This window comes from Oncorhynchus tshawytscha, linkage group LG01 (genome assembly GCF_018296145.1).
Source record: "Oncorhynchus tshawytscha isolate Ot180627B linkage group LG01, Otsh_v2.0, whole genome shotgun sequence".
Taxonomy (NCBI): Eukaryota; Metazoa; Chordata; class Actinopteri; order Salmoniformes; family Salmonidae; genus Oncorhynchus; species Oncorhynchus tshawytscha.
The window spans coordinates 37,986,370-38,006,319 of NC_056429.1; the positions used below are offsets into that span (position 1 = coordinate 37,986,370).

At 43.6% G+C, this 19,950-nt stretch overlaps 1 protein-coding gene across 3 annotated transcripts in view; it reads right to left on the reverse strand.

Annotated features, from left to right (window-relative positions):
• Positions 1-19,657, reverse strand: part of zc3h3 (zinc finger CCCH-type containing 3) — a 99,507-nt gene extending 79,850 nt beyond the window's left edge. The window contains exons 1-3 of one of the 3 annotated variants that reach the window (XM_024420288.1): positions 19,570-19,657; positions 17,717-19,325; positions 16,861-17,081 (exon numbers count right to left, since the gene is read on the reverse strand). In XM_024420288.1, coding sequence (XP_024276056.1) covers positions 16,861-17,081; positions 17,717-19,325; positions 19,570-19,615 — 1,876 coding nt within the window. In that variant the 5' untranslated portion in view covers positions 19,616-19,657. Of the gene's footprint in view, positions 1-16,860; positions 17,082-17,704; positions 19,326-19,569 lie in introns of all 3 variants that reach the window. The other 2 variants (XM_024420297.1, XM_024420279.1) reach the window with 2 other exon arrangements.
• Positions 19,658-19,950: the final 293 nt, after the last annotated feature.

The window sequence follows — 19,950 nt, forward strand, 5'->3', positions numbered from 1 at the left end:
CTGTCCGAGTGATCATCAGGTTCTTGGTCACCTCCCTGACCAGGGCACTTCTCCCCCAATTGCTCAGTTTGGCCGGGTGGCCAGCTCTAGGAAGATCCTTGTTAGTTCCAAACTTATTCCATTTAAGAATGACGGAGGCCACTGTGTTCTTGGGGACCTTCAATGCTGTAGAAATGTTTTGGTAGCGTTCCGCAGATCTGTGCCTCAACACAATCCTGTCTCGGAGCTCCTTTGACCTCATGGCTTGGTTTTTGCTCTGACATGCACTGTCAACTGTGGGACCTTTATATTGACAGGTTTGTGCCTTTCTAGATAACTTCCAATCAATAAATTTACCACAGGTGGACTCCAATCGAGTTTTAGAAACAGCTCAATGACGATCAAAGAAAACAGGATGCACCTGGGCTCAATTTCGAGTCTCATAGCAAAGGGTCTGAATACTTAAGTAAATAAGGTATTTCTGTTTTAGTTTTTTTTTATACATTTGCAAACGTTTCTAAAAACTGTTTTTTCGCTTTGTCATTATGGGGTATTGTGTGTAGATTGATGAGGGGGGAAAATAATTGAATCCGTTTTAGAATAAGACTGTAACGTAAAAAAATGTGGAAAAAGGGAAGGGGTCTGAATACTTTCCGCATGCACTGCATGTGTGTAATCGTCATGCTTGTGTGCATATGTGCGTAGTGTACATATTAGTATTAAGCAGCAGGCGCAGAGCTGTCTGGAGAAGGGTGACATTAAGTATCCTACAGCTGGACAGGTGCGGAGGGTCAGGTGTGACATTCAGACTCCCCCCTCACACCTTCTTATGATGCGGTCAACTCCGCAGCCCCCATACACAGAACACATTACTGTTACAGAGAGGGGTGGATCTGGCTGGGAAATGTGGTTAAGTCAAGAGTAGTGCTCCTATTCTTGATCCTTTGAGGGCCTAAAGCCAAAATCAAATCCATCTCCTGTTCAGTACTCTCCACCGTCACCTCCCCCAACCAGTTACAGAGAGGGTTAGGTCTAGCTGGAGGCTGTGGTGGCCACCTAAATTCTTATGTTCTGGATTGTCCTGTCTGTGATTACCTTAGTGACATACAGTAGAGGACACCTGCAACATGCATCTCACACGTACTTTCACACATTCAGCCCGACCGACAATGTCAGATGTAAGACTCATAGATAGACCATCCTCTTGAGATCATTCGGGTCACCAGGCCTGGTCCTGCCTGTATTCACAGTGCACAGCCCCCTCTGCAGTCCATGAGCAGAAATACAAGCAGCTGACAAACACGTGTGTATGCGGGTGTATGCATGCACACGTGCATTTGTATCCCCTGGTCCTGGCTGTACACTTAACCCGGTTTAGGACAGGTGTGTATAATTAGGACACTGACCCTAACCACAGTGCTGTTCCAACTGCCTAGTCAAATAAATACAAAAATAAAAACAGCCTGTCAAGCCCTGAGAGAGACACGATGAGTTATAGAGAGCAGTAAGGAAGGCACTACTCATCTGTAGCAACGCAAGTCACCCATCAGACCAGGATATTACCAACAACACTAGTATTGTGCCACGATCACCAAGACGGCCAATCCCCAGCGCCGCCAAGTATTGTGAAAGACTGATTTGGTTAGCAGGAAACGCTGGGTGAGTGAGTGAGTGAGTGAGTGAGTGAGTGAGTGAGTGAGTGAGTGAGGGAGTGAGAGAGAGAGAAATAAACTAGGTAACTGTGAAAAGGAGAGAGAGGGATAGAGACTGGTGGCTCCTCAGACTCTTCTTACAGTCGTTCGATGCTGCTATCACTGTGTCAGAATGTTTACACTAACAGTCAGTCAAAGACACACACACACAGTTAAGAGGACTCAATTACTCTGCCTCTCTCTGTTCAGAGCAAATCTCCCTAATGAAATAGGTTGAGCATGAATTATTCAGACGCAGAGAGACACACACACAACCAGGGCTTGGGGTGAGCACAAGGAGTGATGGAGGGGGAGAGAAGGAGATGGATAAAGGGTACTAGCCGGAGTTAAATGAGGGGGGTTAAGTGTGATAGGAGGGAGAAGGCGGAGGAGTGAGACAGTGGAGAGAGAGAGGGAGGGAGGGAGAGATAGTGATAGGGCGAGACCGGGTTCATATGTTTCACCCATCCATCATTCAGTTTACACCTGTCTGTCACCTTCCTCTGTTGAGGTAGGTGATGGGCACACCTGTGGGGATAGGATGGTGAGGAGAGTTTTTTTGTGTGTGTGTAGCCTGGGCATAGAACACCGAGGGTCAGGGGGCAGGTGGAGGAGGTCAGGGCAGAGGCTTAGGAGAAAGGCTGGTGTTGAGCTTGGAGGCTTGCATGCTTATCATGACTTGAAGCACATAGCCACATAGCTGAGGGGCCCAAGAGACTGGAGAAAACTTAACTGCCCCCAAGGGATGGACTGGGGCACGGAGGAGAGGAGGGTGTGAGGTGGGAGGGAGGGAAGTAGGCAGGGAGGGGGAGAGAGGTTGCTGGCTGGATAACTCTAGAGGACCAGAATAGACAGGGGGTTCTCAGGTGTCCGGCCCTGCAGCCTGCACGACTGAAATGGAAAGTTGGAAAGGCTGACAAAAAATATCAGGCAGTGAGAGAGATTAGAGGGTTGGGTTTCCCCACGTCTGGAGGGGCTACTAGGGGCCTGGTGCTGTTTTTGGGGAGAGAGCCAGGCAGAGGAGGGAGGGAGGAAGGGGTGAGGCAGGGGGAAGAGTAATCTGGCCCCTAGCCTCACCCAGCTAAACCAGGGATAGCACTGGACGGAATGGTGGAGGCAGGGTGAGATCTGGCCCCTAGCCTTGCCCAGCTGGGCCTGGGAGAGCATCAGCCAACCAGTTAATTAGGAAAATATCATTACTCTCTCTGGACAGAGAGAGGGAGCGAGGAGGGAGGGACGGAGAAGAGAAAGAAAGGAAGAGGGATTGAGGAGAGAGGGAGTGCGCAAGGAGGTGGGGGGAGAATAGCTCAGAATAGTTCCTGAACCTGTGGTCTGTGGTCAGTCAGAGTGGCTGGGACAGGCCCATGTCCCTACCCATCTCCACTGATCTCTCCATCTCCACTGATCTCTCCATCCCTGCGGGATTGACTAGTAGGTGCTATTAGTGTGAGTAAGAGAGATACTGGTGCTACTGACTGACAGACACAGTGACTGTGTAAATAAGTAACCTATTGAGTGAGTATGTCAGTAAGGAGTTTGGGAGTGTAAACTGGGAAAGTGAGTGAGTATATGTAAGACAGGGTATAAAAGATATTCCCTAAATGAGGCCCAAAAGGCCATTTGGTGGTGAGGTAACTACATGTCCTATCTAGCTCTGAGGGTAACCCAGTGTAAAGCCACTCTCCTCTGAGGTTCCCCATCCTAAACCCACTGGACTAGAGGGAGGATTGTCTTACAAGAGGGGGTTAAAGGCTAGAGCAGAGGTGGGCTGCTCCTGACCCCCTCCCCCCCAATCAAGGGACACACTTCAAGCCCCCTGCTTGGACCTAAACTCCCAAGCTCTAAAGTCCCTAACCCCCCACTACCCCGTCACCCACTACCCCTGCCCCGATGGGACCAGAAGTGTCCCTGCATGCAATCAGGAAGGTAGAGAGACAGGGAGGGGGGTCCCATAATTAACATGCCAGGCGATCCAAGGACACGCAAATGCCAAACCCCCATGAATATTATGGTTACACTTCACTCTGTAAAGACACATGGAGTGGAGGGAGTTGGTGTTGGGTTACTGTAATGGGGAGGGAGAGGTGAGGGATAGAGCACCACAGCGGAGGTGTCATAATACCCATAAAACCTAGCCTTCAAACGTGGAAATGGTTCCAATCGTTTTTCCAACATACATTTTTCCCATAGGGAATTTTAGAATCCCTTAAAATAAGGGCTGTGGTTTCATGTAGGCTCACCCTGGCATGGCGTTTTGATAACCATGTAAATCTCTCTTGGACAATGTGACATCAATATATTCGGCTCTATTTACCCTCAGATTCGAAAAATGCTCATTAGCATTAAAGTAGACATCATGCAAGGCTACAAATCTCTGCAAGCTCCTGCGCGGCATCTCTAGATGACACCTTTGCTAACAGGTCAATTTAAAACTTGCACAAGTCAGTTCACAGAATTGTCCTTTGAAAGAAATGTAGCCAATGTATCAATTACAAAATGTAGCTAACATTAGATAGTTAATCAGAGATTCTTACCTTTGCCTCGATTCGGCAGTCTCGTCCAGATCGTCATGGCATTTGTTGTTCTTTATGATGGCCACATTAGCATTTCATTTTTGGGGGGTGAATAAAGGTGAAAATATTGATAAAAGTCCCCTTGTCCTACAGATATTTACATGGTTATCAAAGCGTCACGCCAGAATATACCGACACAAAACACAAACCTTACATTAAGTGTTTCTAAAAAAAAAAAGGGGGAAAAATTGATGGGGAAAATGATTGGAACCATTTCCTTATTTGACCGCTAGGTGTTATGGGTATTAATGACTCATACTATTGTACTCTATAGGGGGAGTGAGGGGGTAGATGCCAGTGTACTGCTCTGTGATTGACTGACTGAGGGACTGGAGCAGCTCAAATCAAATCAAATTTTATTTGTCACATACACATGGTTAGCAGATGTTAATGCGAGTGTAGCGAAATGCTTGTGCTTCTAGTTCCGACAATGCAGTAATAACCAACAAGTAATCTAACTAACAATTCCAAAACTACTGTCTTATACACAGTGTAAGGGGATAAAGAATATGTACATAAGGATATATGAATGAGTGATGGTACAGAGCAGCATGGGCAAGATACAGTAGATGGTATCGAGTACAGTATATACATATGAGATGAGTATGTAAACAAAGTGGCACAGTTAAAGTGGCTAGTGATACATGTATTACATAAGGATGCAGTCGATGATATAGAGTACAGTATCTACGTATGCATATGAGATGAATAATGTAGGGTAAGTAACATTATATAAGGTAGCATTGTTTAAAGTGGCTAGTGATATATTTACATAGAACAAACCCACAGAACACATTCTGGGGACTGTACCCAAAACTGAACACTGTAAAAGCTTTATTCTGAGCAGGTGGATGTGAGAAAGATTTGTCTCCCCCCCCCCACATTTTGTAATGTTGACATATTATTTCAAGGCAAAACCAGTGGTAGCCTGGTGGAACCAGCCAAATTGCTGTATTCACTATTCTATTTCACTTATAGAATGGTGAACGCAGCGATCAGGTTGGTTTCACCAAGCTAAACCAGTGGGGCAATCGTCTTCCATTGTCAAAACTCCTACTGCAACGAATAGTCAGTCCTATGCAAAGATCACACGTAGTCTGTATGAATCCATGTAAATGGTACTACAGTATATGCTATTAAAACAGATATGAACAAACATATTTTAGGCTGTATAAAGAACTGCTATACATGCTTTAATGAAAAGCAGCAAACAAACACATTGTCTCACGTTCTTTAATAAAAAGACTCCAACAGAAACAGGCAATTCGGCTTGGGCGGTATCCAGATAGCTATACCGACCTTATGCCATACCGGTATATTCGTCAATAACAGCAGTGAACACAAGGGGAGCTATTTGTAATCTGATTGGTTAGCAATGCTAACAAGTAAATGTAGAATCCCATAGAGAATGCTAACTAACTGCTAACGAGCACATTGAGAACATTATATAGTCTCTGACCTAAAGTATTTGCAGGACAGACGCCCCAGCTCATAAAGTTATACAAGTAACTCAAATTCTACTCACAGTTTGCTGCACGCACAAAACAAATATTAGACAGCAAGCCTCTTGATCCAAGCCTCTTGATCTGCTGTTAACCTGCTGCTGTTAACAAGCTAAATTGGTTTATCATTTCACTGCAAGATATGTTTAATTCTGCAGGAGTTAATATTAAGGCTATGTGAGAGGTTATAGACCTACTACAGTCCGTGTCCAGATTTCAGTTACCATTTAACCCATCTGAACAGTAGGCTACAGTTCCCTTGACATGCCATAGGCCTTTTTGAAGTCCCGTACTGTGATTGTCAAATTTGTATAGTTACCTCACAATCTTCAGACCTAACTGCTATCATTCAGTTTTACCACTTCACCAAGTCTTTCCCAAACATACATTTTCTGGCCCCACTTCTCTTTATTTTAAACCCTCCATTTCGCTGCTTTTCTCTTTTTGAATTAAACTCTGACATTGTCAGCAGGGGGGCACCACTGAATTTCCCCATCAATATGCCCATAAAGTAGTTAATAACGAGGGATGTGGGTGGTCCTTCAAAACAATAGCTGGTTAAATCTTTACTGCATTGGCAACGCAAAGCAGTATCTGTGTGTGTGATTCTGTGGATGCATGAAGACGCATGTGTGTGTGTGTGTGTATGTGTGTGAGTGATAGAGAGAGGAGAGGAGAGGAGAGAGGAGAGAGGAGGAGAGGAGAGGAGAGGAGAGGAGAGGAGAGGAGAGGAGAGGAGAGGAGAGGAGAGGAGAGGAGAGGAGAGGAGGAGAGGAGAGGAGAGGAGAGGAGAGGAGAGGAGAGGAGAGGAGAGGAGAGGAGAGGAGAGGAGAGGAGAGGAGAGGAGAGGAGAGGAGAGGAGAGGAGGAGAGGAGAGGAGAGGAGAGAGGAGAGGAGAGGAGAGGAGAGGAGAGCCTGAAAAAGTGACAGAGAGAGAGAAATGCTTTGCCACTATTTTGGAACTTGTGGGTGTAATGTTTATTGTTCTTTTTTTTCATTGTTTATTATCTATTTCACTTGCTTTAGCAATGTAAACATGTGTTTCCCATACCAATAAAGCCCCTTAAATTGAATTGAAAGAGAGATACATATTGAGAGAGAGAGAGAGAGAAGAGAGAGAGAGAGACTTGTCATAGAGAAAGGTAGACACAGGAAGCGTAGAGGAAAGTCTGTGCAACCACTGCAATAAAGCAGAACCTGAGACAGAGCTTTCCTGACAAAATGTCTAAAACATTCAAACAAATTGAGTGTCATTTCCCCAAATTTGAAACCCTTATTCAAGGTTCAAGGTTCAAGGTTCAAAGACCTCACTGATGAGAATAGGCTACCTGTCATGTTGGGGGAGGACGAAGAGAGCTGTGGGTTGGCATTGCTGCCTGCCATAAGACGCAGAGCGTGCGTGGTGCCTGACTGACAATGTGTTAGGGAATGGCATTTAGAGTGGGATATGTTGACACGCAGCTGATGAAAGAAATACACACACACACACACGACTCACCCTCCTCACTCAATAACTATTACAATCGTAAGAGACGATTATTGGCATGCAGAAAGATTATTTTACACGTATTCGTACATACATATACAGATATGGACACAGCAACTGTGTATTCTAAATCCAATCAAATACAAGAGTGATTTCAAGCCCATAGCCAAATAAAGCTGTGTGTGTGTATAACGGAATGTTTACGACGGAGACGGGGGGAACTATAGTGGGAGAAACTAGAGAAAGTGTGAACTAGTGAATGATGCAAATAAACAAACAAAAACACATTAAGCCAAACCACAGCCAAATAAGGACAGGCTTTTAAATGTGACGCATGACATCAGTGTGTGTTAGGGGAGATGGTGTCATTCTCACCGATCAGTGTGTGTGTTGCGTTGTTGCCATATTTGAAGCCTAGACTATACCTGATACTAGCACTGAGATTGATTACATTTAAAATGCATAGAGTATCTTTAGCCTAATCTACTGTACAACATATGAATAGAAAATATAAATATAATCCAGCAAGTGGGTGTGATTTTAATAATAATAATAATGTTAGCCATTTAGCGGACACTTTTATCCAACGCAACTTACAGTCATGCATGCACACTGATTAATGAGGAGACAACTGAGAGACAAGAATGATAGAAACTCAGCAAAAAAATAAACATCCTCTCACTGTCAACTGTGTTTATTTTCAGCAAACTTAACATGTGTAAATATTTGAATGAACATAACAAGATTCAACAACAGACATAAACTGAACAAGTTCCACAGATGTGACTAAAATAAATTTAATAATGTGTCCCTGGACAAAGGGGAGATCAAATTCAAAAGTAACAGTCAGTATCTGGTGTGGCCACCAGCTGCCTAAAGCACTGCAGTGCATCTCCTCCTCATGGACTGCATCAGATTTGCCAGTTCTTGCTGTGAGATATTACCCCACTCTTCCACCAATGCACCTGCAAGTTCCCAGACATTTCTGGGGGGCAATGGCCATAGCCCTCACCCTCTGATCCAACAGATCCTAGACATGCTCAATGGGATTGAGATCTGGGCTCTTCGCTGGCCATGGCAGAACACTGACATTCCTGTCTTGCAGGAAATCACGCACAGAACGAGTTGTATGGCTGGTGGCATTGTCATGCTGGAGGGTCATGTCAGGATGAGCCTGCAGGAAGGGTACCACATGAGGGAGGAGGATGTCTTCCCTGTAACGCACAGCGTTGAGATTGCCTGCAATGACAACAAGCTCAGTCCGATGATGCTATCACACACCGCCCCAGACCATGACGGACCCTCCACCTCCAAATCGATCCCGCTCCAGAGTACAGGCCTCTGTGTAACGCTCACCCCTGGTGAGACAAAACCGCAACTCGTCAGTGAAGAGCACTTTTTGCCAGTCCTGTCTGGTCCAGTGACGGTGGATTTGTGCCCGCCCATAGACAATGTTGTTTCCGGTGATGTCTGGTGAAGACCTGCCTTACAACAGGCCTACAAGCCCTGTCCAGCCTCTCTCAGCCTATTGCGGAAAGTCTGAGCACTGATGGAGGGATTGTGCGTTCCTGGTGTAACTCGGACAGTTGTTGTTACCATCCTGTACCTGTCCCGAAGGTGTGATGTTCAGATGTACCGATCCTGTGCAGGTGTTGTTACACGGTGGTCTGCCACTGCGAGGACGATCAGCTGTCTGTCCAGTCTCCCTGTAGCGCTGTCTTAGGCGTCTCACAGTACAGACATTGCAATTTATTGCCCTGGTCACATCTACAGTCCTCATGCCTCCTTGCAGCATGCTAAAGGCACGTTCACGCAGATGAGCAGGGACCCTGGGCATCTTTCTTTTGGTGTTTTTCAGTGTCAGTAGAAAGGCCTCTTTAGTGTCCTAAGTTTTCATAACTGTGACCTTAATTGCCTACCATCTGTAAGCTGTTAGTGTCTAACGACCGTGCCACAGGTGCGTGTTCATTAATTGTTTATGGTTCATTGAACAAGCATGGGAAATAGTGTTTAAACCCTTTACAATGAAGATCTGTGAAGTTATTTGGATTTTTACGAATTATCTCTAAAAGACAGGGTCCTGAAAAAGGGACGTTTCTTTTTTTGCTGAGTTTACAACCTGCACTAACAGATAGTCCACACACGCATACCTACATTTTGTGTTGCATATTCAAACAAATAGTGCAGCTAGATTTAGATTTTATTGCAGAGTATATCATAGAATCACTATATTGCTAAGTCATACAAAGACCTAATAGCAGAGCACAGGGGCATGATATAAGAGCATACTGTCACTAAGTGAAGCCTAAATATATTTGTGGATAGATGCACATGTCACACTATGATAATTTATGGACCAAATGGGCCGATCATCAGCACGGTAGCGGGATCCCCACAAAACGTCTGTGTTGGCGGGGTAAGCGGCTGGGAAGTGTGTGTATGTGTGTGGTGGAGGGGGGGGTACCAGTAACTTGATGCTGAGAAAGAGGAGGACATGGCTGCCATAGCAGGGCCAATATGTGAACTACACCAACTCTAAAGCGCCAACAGTTGCCCTCAACTTACACTTCCAACCCCCCAAGACACCCTCTCAGTGAAGTGAAGTCTGAAACTAACATGATCTTTTGACGGGATTGGATTTGTTATGCGAAGACTCATAGATAGCTCTGTTCTAACTGTGTGATTGTATTATATAGAGCAACACCACATTCCACAGAGACATATAGACAAATACAGACACAAAGAGACAGAGACAGCTAGAGGACTCCACCCACCCACACACACACACACTCACTCACACACCCACGCATATTGACACACACATTCACAATCTCCACAAACGCTGCTGTTACTCTGTTAATTGCCAAGTCACTTTTACCCCTACCTAGTATTTCAACTACCTCGTACCCCTGCACACTTAAATATATACAGCGACATATGAAAGTATTCACCCCCCTTGGCATTTTTCCTATTTTGTTGCCCTACAACCTGGAATCAAAATGGATTTTTGGAGGGTTTGTATCATTTATTTACACAACATGCCTACCACTTTGAAGATGCAAAATATATGTTTTATTGTGAAACAAACAAGAAATAAAACTTGAGCGTGCATAACTATTCACCCCCCAAAGTTAATACTTTGTAGATCCACCTTTTGCAGTAATTATAGCTACATGTCACTTGGGGCATGTCTCTATAAGCTTGGCACATCTAGTCACTGCGATTTTTGAGAATTCTTCAAGGCAAAACTGCTCCAGCTCCTTCAAGTTGGATAGGTTCCACTGGTGTACAGCAATCTTTAAGTCATACCGCAGATGGGGTGGCGCCGACAGAGATGGACGCCTCGCTTCGCGTTCTTAGGAAACTATGCATGAAATTGTTTGATTACTTGTTAGATATTACTGCACGGTCAGAACTAGAAGCAAAAGCATTTCACTACACTTGAATTAACATCTGCTAACCATGTGACCAATCAAATTTGATTTGAGATTCTCAATTGGATTGAGGTCTGGGCTTTGACTCGGCCATTCTAAGACATTTAAATGTTTCCCCTTAAACCACTCAAGTGTTGCTTTAGCAGTACGCTTCAGGTCAATGTCCTGCTGGATGGTGAACCTCCGTCCCAGTCTCAAATCTCTGGAAGACTGAAACAGGTTTCCCTCAAGAATTTCCCAGTATTTAGCCCCATTCATCATTCCTTCAATTCTGACCAATTTCCCAGTCCGTGCCGATGAAAAACATCCCCACGGCATGATTCTGCCACCACCATGCTCAGTCTGGGGATGCTGTTCTCGGGGTGATGAGAGGTGTTTGCGCCAGACATAGCGTTTTCCTTGATGGCAAAAAAGCTCAATTTTAGTCTCATCTGATCAAAGTACCTTCTTCCACATGTTTGGGGTGTTTCCCACATGCATTTTGGTGAACACCAAACGTGTTTGCTTATTCTTTTCTTTATGCAATGGCTTTTTTTCTGGCCACTCTTCCATAAAGCCCAACTCTGTGGAGTGTATGGCTTAAAGTGGTCCTATGGACAGATACTCCAAACTTCGCTCTGGAGCTTTGCAGCTCCTTCAGGATTATCTTTGGTCTCTTTGTTGCCTCTCTGGTTAATGCCCTCCTTGCCTGGTCCGCAAGTTTTGATGGGCGGCCCTCTCTTGGCAGGTTTGTCGTGGTGCCATATTCTTTCAATTAAAAAAAAATGATTTAATGGTGCTCACTAAGATATTCAAAGTTTCTGATAAAAAAATGATAACTTAACCCTGATCTGTACTTCTCCACAACTTTGTCCCTGACCTGTTAGGAGAGCTTCTTGGTCTTCATGGTGCCCCTTGCTTAGTGGTGTTGCAGAATCTGGGGCCTTTCAAAACATGTGTAAATATACTGAGATCATGTGACAGATCATGTGACACTTCCGATTGCACACAGATGGACTTTATTTAACTAATAATGTGACTTCTGAAATAGACTTCTCTATTTTTTAGTGGCTTCACAGCAAAGGGGGTGAATACATATGCACACACCACTTTTCAGGTTTTTTAAACAAGTTATTTTTTTCATTTCACTTCACCAATTTGGACTAGTTTGTGTATGTCCATTACATGAAATACAAATAAAAATCTATTTAAATTACAGGTTGTAATGCAACAAAATGGGAAAAATGCCAAGGGGGTGAATACTTTTGCAAGGCACTGTATATAGCTTTGTTTATTGTGCTACTATTTACATTTTCTATTACTTTTTAAGTCTGCATTGTTGGGAAAGGGCTCGTAAATACACATTTCACTGTAAAGTTTACACTTGTTGTATTCGGCGTATGTGACAATTACAATTCATTTGATTTAGAGGCTGAAAGCGAGATGGAGAGGGGGAGAGAGAGACCCTCCACTCCCAGCGAGCCATCACATGGGGCCTGAACCCACATGGCTCAGCACTCCTCCACTCCGCGTTCTGTCCATTCCTGTCATTTATCTGCTTTATTAGGTTATCTGGGCTCACAGATAAGTACAAATGTACGCGCGCACACACACACGATTCATAACGGCCTTGAATGCTCACTTTTATGCCAGGTTTATGCTCTTTAAATTAAACCGTAGATATCCGGGCAGCCAAATTAACGCCTGCACTACTGCTGCACTGAGGGAAAGAGAGAACATCGAAGAGAAAACAACATTGTGTGTGTGTGTGTGGTCATCAGAGCTGTAAAACTGCTCCTTATCATTATTAATTCAATTTGCTCTTTATTAGCAGCTCTTATCTGCAGCATAGATGGCTACTTTCCATCTTCCTCTCTCTCTCGTTCCATCTTCCTATCTCTCTCCCTCGTTCCATCTTCCTCTCTATCCCTTCTTTTCTCAGTTTCTCCTTCCTTCCCTCCATCACTGAGAGAAAAACAACATGTCCTGCTTGAGGCCAGCTTCATCTCAACACTTACAAAAGAAGATAAGGCACAGAACTAGTGATTGTTGGCAGTAGCTTCTTTGTGTTGTAATATCCCAAACATAAGTGTTAGTTTCAACATTAAAGATTCCATCTTTAAGTAAATTAGTCACACAGTAGCTAACACAGACTAAGACACCACTCAAAGCTATCTCAATAAGACCTAGTCCCACACCATCACTCAAGGAGCGCATTTGTTGTTGCTTGACCTCGAGACACTTTTGTTCAATCTGCATGGTCAATGCAGCACATGCAACAATGTTGATGACAACGATGTTGTTTCCACTTTGATCTTCATATAAATCCACAAGCGTTCTATAATTACAATATTAGTTTGTGTTTCTTACATCTGCAAACAGCTAGTTTGTATTTTCTTAGCAAGTTAATTAAGCTAAATCGTGCTAGCCACTAATGCTAATCGCTAGTTAGCTGGCTAGCAAACAAGCTAATAAAAGTACTGAGTCGGAGCAAACGTAGCTAGCTAATACAGCCTGATACCAGTACTGGTGGAGGCTTAAATCAGCATGTTGTTTGCGCAACAGTATCTTCTAAATCAAAGAGGAATTGGCGTAGCATGAATATGCTGGCTACATGGATAAAGATGTAATGTAGCACACGATTATAGGGTCCCATAGGAAACACTGAACATCACTTTGGTTCCTACCCTGTCACAATAACTCGTCCATGGCACTTTCATTTGTTGTCATGTCAAACAACACTGTATTCAAAGTGCCCACTATTATTTATATTCTAACTATAGAATTATAATAAACATTCTATTTCCATGATTCCAAAAGTTCACACTCAGAATGGAGATTGAAATCATTTAGAGTATATGTGTTGCCACCCTAGGGTCACGCGCTACTCATAATGCAAATTTAGAACTATTATTAATCCAAAAAAAAAACATATAATATGATATTTTGGTCATATCGCCCAGCGCTAATAAAACGTGCCATAGTTTACACCATTGCCTAGCAACACACTACTACTACTACTTTTACAGATCCACTGTCTCATCTGCCCAGCTACACAATTTATAAACTTGATCAACACTGTAAAAAGAATCACAAATTATCTCAAACTATTGCAACATTGTTACAATATTGAAATTCGATATCCACTGTGTCCCATAATAATGAACGTGACCGGATGTGACAGACAGGCAATTTTTTATCAGACAGTCGAAATCACGAATCAGCATAATTTCTATGGATATATACAAAGAAATATCAATAGAAAAACAGGTCAAATTAAACGAAATGCAGATACTTTGCTGTCTTTCCAGCTTCAGTCTGAAGTGATTGTGTTAGCTGTGTAGTTGGCAAACTAGCAAGGTGGGGAAAAGCCTCCATAGCAACCATTTTTGTTTGCCATAGCAACCTGCAAAGTTCTGAAACTATTAACCAGCACTTGGGTAGTTTTGCTTTACATGGCAGTCAAAGCGAATAGAACTAACAACCACAGAATGGCTAAAATTGCACTTGACAACCAATACATACAATTAACTGTAACATTAACATACAATTAACTTAGTCGAGCAGTGAATTTCAAACACAGATTCAACCACAAAGACCAGGGAGATTTTCCAATGCCTCGCAAAGTAGGGCAGCAATTGGAAGATGGTGGAAAAAAATAATACATTGAATATCTCTTTGAGCATATGGAAGTTATTAATTACACTTTGGATGGTGTATCAATACACCCAGTCACTACAAAGATACAGGCCTCCTTCCTAACTCAGTTGCCGGAAAGGACGGAAACCGCTCAGGGATTTCACCATGAGGCCAATTGTGACTTTAAACAGATATAGAGTTTAATGGAGGTGATAGGAGAAACTGAGCATGGATCAACATTGTAGTTACTCCACAATACTAACCCGCATGAAAGAGTGAATTAAGGAAGCTTGTACAGATTAAAAATATTCAAAAACATGCATCCTGTTTGCAATAGGACATTAAAGTAAAACTGCACAAAAATAAACATTCTGTCCTGAATACAACACGTTATGTTTGGGGCAAATCCAACTTCACTGAGTACCTCTTCATATTTTCAAGCATCATGTTATGGGTCTGTTAGTCAACGGCAAGGGAGTTATTTTGGATAAAACGGAATAGAGCTAAGCACAGGCAAAATCCTAGAGGAAAACCTGGTTCAGTCTGCTTTCCAACAGACACTGGGAGACAAGGCCAAATATGCACTGGAGTTGCTTACGAAGATGACATTGAATGTTCCTGAGTGGCCTAAGTGAATATCTTATCCTTAAAATGTAACCCTCTCTGACAACACATATCATAAGCCTATACTGCAACAACCTAGTTTTACCCCAACACAGTGGTCTGAAACTCATGGTTTGCAGGACACATCAAGCAAGTCACATTATGCTGGCTTGCAAAGTAATATGGACATGGATATCCAATAATTGGAACTTTTAATCACCCACAACCTGCATTTATAACAACTGCCAAGGTATGGAGAGTTGGACAAAGGAAACTACCTAAACCATTTCAACTTGAACAATGATCTCATTAACGGGTGCAATAAGTCCAACCACTAACGGATTGAATTAGATGAGAAAATTGTTTGTTATTTATCTTTGTACAGCATCAGATCAATCAATCAATTGATGTGCATGCAAAAAAACAGAAATTGTAATAAACAATTCTAAAAATCAACCTGCAATATAGCATGCTGGGAGATATGATAATGATGGCTATGGTTCTGAATGCGAGTGTTTGTTTTTTCTACACAGAGTAAAAATGATAATCACACTCAACTCAAGTTATTAACACCAACCATTTATTTTACAACACTGAGTGTAAATTTAACTACTGAATTAATAAACCTATCATACATTATTTGGAGTGGAATTCCACTCTACCTGTAGAATGTGTGCTTTATTTAGACAGACAAAATGCATGAAAGGTGGAAACGGGAATTGAACACTGGTCCCGGTGCGGAAGCACACATTTGCTTGTTGCTGGGAGTGTTGTCCACATGACCACGGCACTGGGCGATCCTCTCATTTCTATCATGAATCTTGTTTCGAACTATACATTTAGGCAACTGATGTGTAAATGTTACATAATGGGTATGTTAAATAAAGGGTTTCGTTTGAATATAAAAAATATGAAGTAAATGTGTTTTAGGTGTTTTCCCAAACTCATGAAAAAAGGTTTGGCAATTGTTTTTAGAGCATGGAGCTTTGTTCCCTACAATGTTCCAAAACAATTGGGGAAAAACTGTATAACACAATAATGAATAAAACAGCAGCCACTATCGAGTGGAATTGAGAATTCAGCATTATCTGCACTATGTGATGCTGTTCGTATTAAACAGCTTTAACTTATCTATGATATTCACAAATTGGATGGGTTATATTTAGGATAACGTTTAACATCTTTATGATGGTATGTTTCAATTTGAAAAGCATCTTATTGTATTATTTTATATGTTAAGATAATGCCCCAAATTCCTAAATGTTTTCAGAATTCTGGGGACATTGAGGTTTACCAGGAATATTCCCTCTTAATTTGTCAAGAGGTTAAGTTTGTCTTTGGAATCTGCCATGAGTTGAGGTAGTTGGGTTGTGTTTGGCTTGAGTTGAAAGAAGGAATTTAAATTCAGGGAATTGGTCAAGTGAGGAAATGTAATTATTTGAATTGTTGTGGCAGAATATTGAATTAAGAATTGTAGTTTTGAATTGATTTATAATTTGTATTTGAGATTGATTGAATTGTTGTGGCAGAATAATGAAATTGTATTTTTTTATTGACTCAGAATTGGAATTCAAGTTGAATTTACTCTGAATTGAAGAACTGCTATGGAATTTTGTATTGAATTGATGGCATTTAAATGGAGAGGGAATTACATTGGAATTGAATTTGAGGAATTGACCCCAACCCTGCTGGAATGTTGAATTGATGGAATTTATAAGGAGAGGGAATTGAGTTGGAATTTAATTTGTGGAATTCACCCGAACCCTGCGAGCGAAACTTATAAAAACAGATTTGTTTTTTAAATTGAAATGTTAGAATGGAAAAGAACTCCATTAATTCCTACATTGATTTTGGAGTTACATGGAAGATGTTTTTTTGTTCAGGTCACTAGCTAAGGTCAGAAAAACCTACTGGCCCCAATAAGAGTGTACATCATGTGTGTTTGCCCCCTTTTTCCAAGCTCTCTTTTCCTACCTGTCCTGGAGGGGTTGGGGGAGAGACGTCGTAGCTTGTGTCTGCCAAATGAGACCAGTTCAAGGGACGGGGTTCTCTTCACACCCCCCGGGCTCTGGACAAGGGTGCGTGTCCTCACTGCAGTTTGTGTCCGGACCGGAGTGTGTGTCCTAAGGTGCAGAGAGTAGCGGCTGATCAGGGTCATGGCTGCTGGGCTGGATCTCCGTTCTGCCCCAGACCCACTGTAATACATAGGAGAGTGTGTGTTATAGGTAGATGTCTGTGTGTGTGTGCATCTGTCTGTCTGTCTCTGTGTGTGTGTGTGTGTGTGTGTGTGTGTGTGTGTGTGTGTGTGTGTGTGTGTGTGTGTGTGTGTGTGTGTGTGTGTGTGTGTGTGTGTTTAGAGGTAGTGGGGAAATAATATAAATTCCTCTGCAAGAGGGGTGTGAACAGTTTGTCATGAATAGTGCTTTTTCCAATGGTAACAGACATGGCGTGCACGCTTGAAAGGGGGGCGCAGGATCCTAATGCTGGAAGAGGGGCCTGAGCGAAAAAGTTTGGTAACCCCTGAGTTAACATGACCTTTAATTTCTATTTTCTTTAACATAAATGCTTAAAAATTCACAAAAAGTAATTAGAAGAAAATTATCTAAAAACAAATGTATAGGATCTCCTAAGCTTTGTGTTTGCCACAGACCTTATTTTCACGTTTATCTACACCCCAATTCAGCTCCCCATAGGCTTTGACCCAACGAGCCATGGAGGAGTTAGTGCTTACAAAAAGACGCCATTACTATTGCTCTCTATAGTAAGAGAATGGATGAGAAAAGAAATCACTGGCTGCCCTCATCCTCTTCTTTCTCACCTGCTAACTGACCTCCTGATGATCTTCATCCTGCTCCTGAGTTTGAACCCTCCAGGGGAAGAGGAGGCGGTGCGTTGAGTTACAGATGGAGGGACACTGGACCCCCCCTTGGCCCCATTCTCTTTCTCAGAGGTCCAGCGGAACAGAGACCCACCTCTGGACCCTGTCCCGGAGCCAGTCTGCCCCCCTCCCCCAGAACCTGCCTTCCAGCAGTAGCGACTACTGAGGGTAGTAGAGCAGGAGGCCGCTGCTGCCTTACGCTGCTTGGCTAAAGGATTTGGGGATTTTGGTTTCTTGGCAACCAACCCCTCTGCAGCTCTCTGGGGCAAAGCCAGAGCCAGGGCCAGGTCTTTGGGTGAGAGAGGCTTCCGGGACAGCCTAGCCTGGACCCCTGCAGCGGAGGACACCCAGGTGTACTTGGAGGTCTTAGGGACTGCAGTGGATAAACTGAGCCTACGGGCAACCTTTTTTCTGGGGGCAAAGGCTTTCCTACTGGAACTGGGGCTGGATGAGAAACTGCTAGGGACTCCAGAATGGGAGACTGTGGTGGTGACAGATGTGATTAGCTTTTCTGGGGGCCGGGACTCTATTCTGGCCTGGCTGGGACTGACTCCTCCTGGCTGATGGCTCTTCACCCAGGTAAACTTGGAGTGGTTCTGGGGAGAGGAGGCTGGCTGGGCTGGGGTGAGCTTGGATCTGGGACGGAGATAGGCAGTAGAGGGAGCAGAGAGAGGAGGTGGAAGGGGTAGAGGAAGTGAATTGGCATCGCTAGGGGTGGGGTTGCTGTTGGAGGTTGCCTCGGGGACAACCTGCTTAGCTGCTGTATTGGTTTTCCCAGTCACGCAATGTTTAATATGTAGCTGAGCAGTGCTCTGAACCCTGGTGGCAGTGGTGGTCGTTTTGGCAGGGACACCTGACAAATCCATTTGTCCAGGGGTGGTCATTATCAGAGGCAGTCCCAGTCCGATGCTCTTCGCTTGAATCTTGGCCTGAATATCATGTTTTGTTTCTCTATGCTGGTCCTCTGGAGGTCCAGGCCCTTTAAGCTCCGAAACTCCCAGCCCAGCCTTGCCCCCAGGTCCTGTCCTTCCTCTGCCGGGTTCAGTCTCTGTCTCTATAGCTGTGGATCCACTGCCTGTCCCAGTCATAGATCTTCTCACTCCGCCTGTGAGTGCGTACTGCTGGCCCCTTGGCCCTGTTAGATCCCTAGACGTAGCCCATTCTGTTCCATCCTTCTCTCTAGCTGGGTCCTTACTGCTGTGGCTGGACTGTAAGGTATCTGCAGCATGAAGGGACAGGAAGCCAGTAGAGGAGTTGGGTGCTGCAGAATCTAAAGAGGGTTTGGTAATCTGTATTGGTCTACCCTGCTGCCCTAGAGAGGGCTTGGCAGTCTGTGTAGTAGGTCTACTGTGCTGGGATGAGCTGGTCTTGCTACTGAGGGTGTAGCTCTTCCTCCAGTGTCCTGTGGGTTGAAGGGGGTGAGGCCCACCACGCAAGGGGAATGTGGGGCTGAAAAATGAGCTGGGACTCCTGCCTCGGGCTGGTGGTCTCGCTGGGTGCCACTGCTGGCCAGAACAAGAAGGGGCATCCCCATGGATACTTCTATGGTTATTGATGAGATCTGTGAGATGACAGAAAGAGGTTAAGAAGTAACTGGCAACAGTGGTTCATTTAAATTGAAAAGCGTGTATCTAGCTAGCAACGTCAATTTGCGTCAGCTAAATTAGATAGCGTTAGCTAGGCATCAACAGAGAACGTGGCGGTTATAACAGCCAGTGTGACAGCTTTCAATTGTAACTGGTAAGTATTAGTTATTACATATAGTGTATCAGTAATGTTAACTGTACTGTAAAACACCACATTACTTTGCAACAGATCGATTTGCCTTTTCAGCGCTTCTCTCTCGTCCATGTTGTTTATGTCCTAAATTCAAACGTCATCATCCAGCGTCGCAATTATAGATTACGTGTTGAGGAGTTTGGTCGTTACCACAGTCACAAAGTCAGAAATCCCACCTACTCGACCAATCAGATGAGGGAGTGTGATGACGCGTATATAGACCAGCTTGCAATGCCAGACGGCTTGTAATGCCATTATGTCACAAATTACTGGAATACATTGGTCACTAATATCTGTTGGGAAAAAGTCTGGTTATTACCACACGAAAACTTGCTTGTTAACAAGATCAAAGAGGTCTCTTTCAGAATGATCCATAAGTATTACCCTGTAAATCATTACCTGAAGAA